Consider the following 5,024-nt stretch of genomic DNA (forward strand, 5'->3'; position numbering starts at 1 on the left):
TACTTCATAACAAGTGAAGTCTAAGAAGACTCTTAGTTCTATTAAACCAACTTAGTACTCCTATAACAAGTAGAAGCAAGTAAGACTACTCAGTTCTATTAAACCAACTTGTACTTCATAACAAGTGAAGCATGAAGCTCTCAGTTCTATTAAACCAACTTGTACTTCATAACAAGTGAAGCATGAAGCTCTTGCTCTGTTAAACAAGCTTGTATTTCATAAATTGACAGCACCGCCACCTCATTAATAATAATAATACCCCTGGATGTTTGAAGTTGTGTCAAGTTATGCTCTTTATCTCTGTAGTTTATATAAACTATAATACTATACACACTAACCTACTGTCACAAGAGAAAGGCTCAAACGTAAAAGGAATGGCTCCGTAATACGTTTTCCCTGAAGGAGAAAGATGTTTCACATATTCCATGTATTGAGTTCCTGGCTCATACAGTCTACTGGTTTCACATAGGGTCTGGAACTGGGAAAGATATACATTATGTGGTTCATCAGTTAACCATTATTGGTCAGATGCGATAGTACAATCAGGTCAACAAGAACAGACACTAACATAACCTTAATGATAGACTATTATATTCTTCTTAACCTCACAAACTCTTATATAATGTTTAAAACAAACATTAGGAGATACTTTAATGTTTTAATGCATCATGTGGTAAAAATGTGAAAGACAGCATACCTAGTGGTGTAGTCTCAAGTTTAAGAATAAAATCTGGCATGTATTATTGAATAGAACATTAAATAAAAATTTTCCTTTTACCAGATATTTCATTTCTTTGGTAGAACAGTTACACTCATATGTGTAAGGATTAAAGAGGATTTATTTCATTTACTAATTACCTGTACAGGAGCAGGGGCAGAAATTGTATGCTGAAGTTGAAAGTAAGCGACTGTAACGGCCTTCATTGTCTGATCACACTGGTATACGAGTTCGCGGACAAGCTTTAACACTTCTGCCTGTAACGATTGGCAATATAAACTCATGATTTAAATGGTAAATATAATAAAACCAATACTTTATTTTAGTTAAACAATGCTTATGTTATTCAAAGTATAAAATGTTATAAGAAAGTGAAAATTACAAACAGTTCTTATAGATGGCAGTAGGTTGATCGTTTTTCTATTAAATGATTAAACAGAATATAATGTTGTAAATTGTAAAAAGCAAAAACTGTTTGATGCTTTTGACCATAACTTAAAAATGATCCAGTCCTAGAGGTAAACACATCAGTAATTAAATATTCCTACTGGAAAGTTGTGTATTAGTCTTATTTAATTAGATCTCCACAACATTATAGTTATGTGTACATATTATGGGGATCACAACAAAACAGTTCACTACTAAATACTGGTAAATTTTACTGAAGTAAATAAAATCATGATCTAGATCTACAGAATGTCTCTCTATTAGCTCAATATTTGGCTATTACAGCTTTGTCAGGAGTTATCGATAACTCACAAGTTCACTAATCTAGTTGAAACTAAACTGGAAGACCATCATCAGTTTATCAGTTGTTACATATTCTCTGTGTTATCATTACAGTCACTGTTCACATTTCTAGGTTGTTACATATTCTCCGTGTTAACATTAAGTCACTGTTCACATTTCTAGGTTGTTACATATTCTCTGTGTTAACATTAAGTCACTGTTCACATTTCTAGGTTGTTACATATTCTCTGTGTTATCATTACAGTCACTGTTGACATTTCTTGGTTGTTGCATATTCTCTGTGTTATCATTACAGTCACTGTTCACATTTCTTGGTTGTTACATATTCTCTGTGTTTTAGCTTCAGTCTTACCTTAACCATTTGTAATTTCTGTTGTCTCTCGTTAGCTTCTATTATACAAGCTTTATAAGTTGTTTCAGTCTTACCTTAACCATTTGTAATTTCTGTTGTCTCTTGTTAGCTTCTATCATACAAGCTTTATAAGTTGTTTCAGCTTCAGTCTTACCTTAACCATTTGTAATTTCTGTTGTCTCTCGTTAGCTTCTATCATACAAGCTTTATAAGTTGTTTCAGCTTCAGTCTTACCTTAACCATTTGTAATTTCTGTTGTCTCTCGTTAGCTTCTATTATACAAGCTTTATAAGTTGTTTCAGTCTTACCTTAACCATTTGTAATTTCTGTTGTCTCTCGTTAGCTTCTATTATACAAGCTTTATAAGTTGTTTCAGCTTCAGTCTTACCTTAACCATTTGTAATTTCTGTTGTCTCTCGTTAGCTTCTATTATACAAGCTTTATAAGTTGTTTCAGCTTCAGTAGCTCTCTGTGAAGCATCATCCTCTAAGCGTCGTTTCTTGTCCACTTTGCTTGTTTCACTGCTCTCGGAACTTTCAGCTTTTAAAGCCGATTCTTTGGCTTTTTCATATTCTTGCTGCCGCTGATAATATAAACCTTTTGCCTTCCGTAAGTTGCTTATGGCTTCATGCTGTTTTATAACAAAGGTTTCTATATGTTAAGCAATCATGAAACATTAGCATTGTATGATAATACACACACACATAGAAATTTTGGTTTTATTAAGATTTGATATTAAATATTTATTTTTTCAAACAAAAGAGTTTTTCATACCTTCAGCAATACAACCACTTTTACTATAAATTTAATAAGACTCTCAACCTTCAGCAATACAACCATTTTTACTATAAATTTAATAAGACTCTCAACATTCAGCAATACAACCATTTTTACTATAAATTTAATAAGACTCTCAACCTTCAGCAATACAACCATTTTTACTATACATTTAAGAAGACTCTCAACCTTTAGCAATACAACAATTTTTACTATAAATTAAATAAGACTCTCAACCTTCAGCAATACAACCATTTTTACTATAAATTTAAGAAGACTCTCAACCTTCAGCAATACAACCACTTTTACTATACATTTAAGAAGACTCTCAAAATCAAATATCATTTAAATACAAATGAATTATGTATATTTTTGTAGAAGTGTTGCTTTTTTATTTCAAACATAAGTTACACAATGCCTATCTTTTCCTAATTTTGAGCTGATATAATAGAGGAGAAGTCTAGACAACAGCACCCACTACCACCTCATCGATAAATCAATAGTTAGATAAAACTTATTACTATAAACCGACGGTTAAAACACTTAAAATTGGTTAATGTTTCAACCATATGAAATTCACTGAGAACATCCCTATTCTTAGAAAAATGTTGAACTAATACTTTTATTTTAACAAATATTTCGGTAAAATGGGAGTTATATTTAGCACTTTAACAAAAACTAGTGCTCTACAAATAAATTAAACTTTTTATATAGTTTGAAAATAGCAGTTTCTCTAGCAACTTTCTTGAATCATTATTAAGTATATCCACTCTGCATTACGCAAAACAAGAATGAAACAAACTTACCATTCTCTTTAACTCTCTCTGCCACTTATCTTTGATTTGTTTACGTGCTTTTTCATGCTCGTTTCTTCGTCCTGATAATGGCTACAAAGTTTTATATACATTGTTAGCAATTATTTTGAGTTGTTATACCATCATAGTAAATGAAAGAGAAACGTTTCAGATATTTGCTTCATATTCAAACTTTAAAACACACACACATATATATATGTTAAAGATTTCTTTCCCTTTTCACCAGAGGTGAAATTGAAACAGAGAATGTCTGATGCATTCTTTGATTGGCTGTACCACCTGCTGTGGACTGAAGTTTTGTCTATTCAAGGCTCATCAGCACAGATTGGATCAGCAAGCCAAAGAAATACAGTTCGGCCTCTTATAAGGGTGAAATATATATAATGTCTATGGGGTTACTATGTGGTGAAGTTAAACGGACTGAAAACCCCACAATGTCGAAAAAATGTAATTTATATAACACATGATATAATATCTATATATATATAAAAATTAAATGTGTGTCTGTTTGCACCCTAACTCCTTCGAGCTTATTGGGCCAATCTCAACCAAAATGTGTATGTAAACATTATGAACTATTGGGAATGTCCTAAGGATGTCAAAATTTAACTTAACCCTATTTCTATTTTGTAAAGCCTGTTGGTTAATTACTCCCAGCCTATTGAGTCAATCTCAAACAAACTTGGTAGGTTGACGTTTTAGACAATGCTGAATATTCTAAAGGGATTCAAAGTCAAAGTATGAAAGTTGTTGGATTGTTTCTCAAACAACCACGTTTTTCTCATGGTTTATGAGATGTAGGGTCTTTATTTGTTGGTAGATGGAAAGCAAACTGTAAATGTTGTTTATGAAGAAGCTTTGTTATAGTTTTAAATTTCTGAGATAAAGTTTATGTTCAAGTTATTACTTTGAAATATATGATTAGTGTTAAAGTTTCATTGTTTTAATTAAGTTTAAACGTCAGTTGACGAGCATTTCAGTTTATATATGATATGTTGAGCTATTTCAGTATATCCAAGATATACATGTGACACAATAATCTTTATAATCGTTCCCTCTCTCACCTCAATATATGATATGTTGAGCTATTTCAGTATATCCAAGATATACATGTGACACAATAATCTTTATAATCATTCCCTCTCTCACCTCAATAAACTTGTGCCCTTGTAGAGCTATATGTTGAGCTATTTCAGTATATCCAAGATATACATGTGACACAATAATCTTTATAATCATTCCCTCTCACCTCAATAAACTTGTGCCCTTGTAGAGCTATGTCAGTATATCCAAGATATACATGTGACACAATAATCTTTATAATCATTCCCTCTCTCACCTCAATATATGATATGTTGAGCTATTTCAGTATAACCAAGATATACATGTGACACAATAATTTTTATAATCATTCCCTCTCTCACCTCAATATATGATATGTTGAGCTATTTCAGTATATCCAAGATATACATGTGACACAATAATCTTTATAATCATTCCCTCTCTCACCTCAATATGTGATATGTTGAGCTATTTCAGTATATCCAAGATATACATGTGACACAATAATCTTTATAATCATTCCCTCTCACCTCAATAAACATGTGCCCTT

The 5,024-nt window shown here is 31.7% G+C and overlaps 1 protein-coding gene across 2 annotated transcripts in view; it reads right to left on the bottom strand.

The window, feature by feature from the left end:
* LOC106475184 (rho GTPase-activating protein 45-like) overlaps nt 1-4,580 on the bottom strand; it is a 28,895-nt gene extending 24,315 nt beyond the window's left edge. Inside the window, exons 1-5 of one of the 2 annotated variants that reach the window (XM_022379366.1) lie at nt 4,562-4,580; nt 3,404-3,484; nt 2,209-2,451; nt 859-975; nt 339-478 (exon numbers count right to left, since the gene is read on the bottom strand). In XM_022379366.1, the coding sequence (XP_022235074.1) occupies nt 339-478; nt 859-975; nt 2,209-2,451; nt 3,404-3,406 (503 nt within the window). In that variant the 5' untranslated portion in view covers nt 3,407-3,484; nt 4,562-4,580. Of the gene's footprint in view, nt 1-338; nt 479-858; nt 976-1,820; nt 1,883-2,208; nt 2,452-3,403; nt 3,485-4,561 lie in introns of those variants that run through there. The other variant, XM_022379367.1, reaches the window with a different exon arrangement.
* Nucleotides 4,581-5,024: the final 444 nt, after the last annotated feature.

Source organism: Limulus polyphemus, unplaced genomic scaffold, assembly GCF_000517525.1.
Source record: "Limulus polyphemus unplaced genomic scaffold, Limulus_polyphemus-2.1.2 Scaffold8194, whole genome shotgun sequence".
NCBI classification, from domain to species: domain Eukaryota; kingdom Metazoa; phylum Arthropoda; class Merostomata; order Xiphosura; family Limulidae; genus Limulus; species Limulus polyphemus.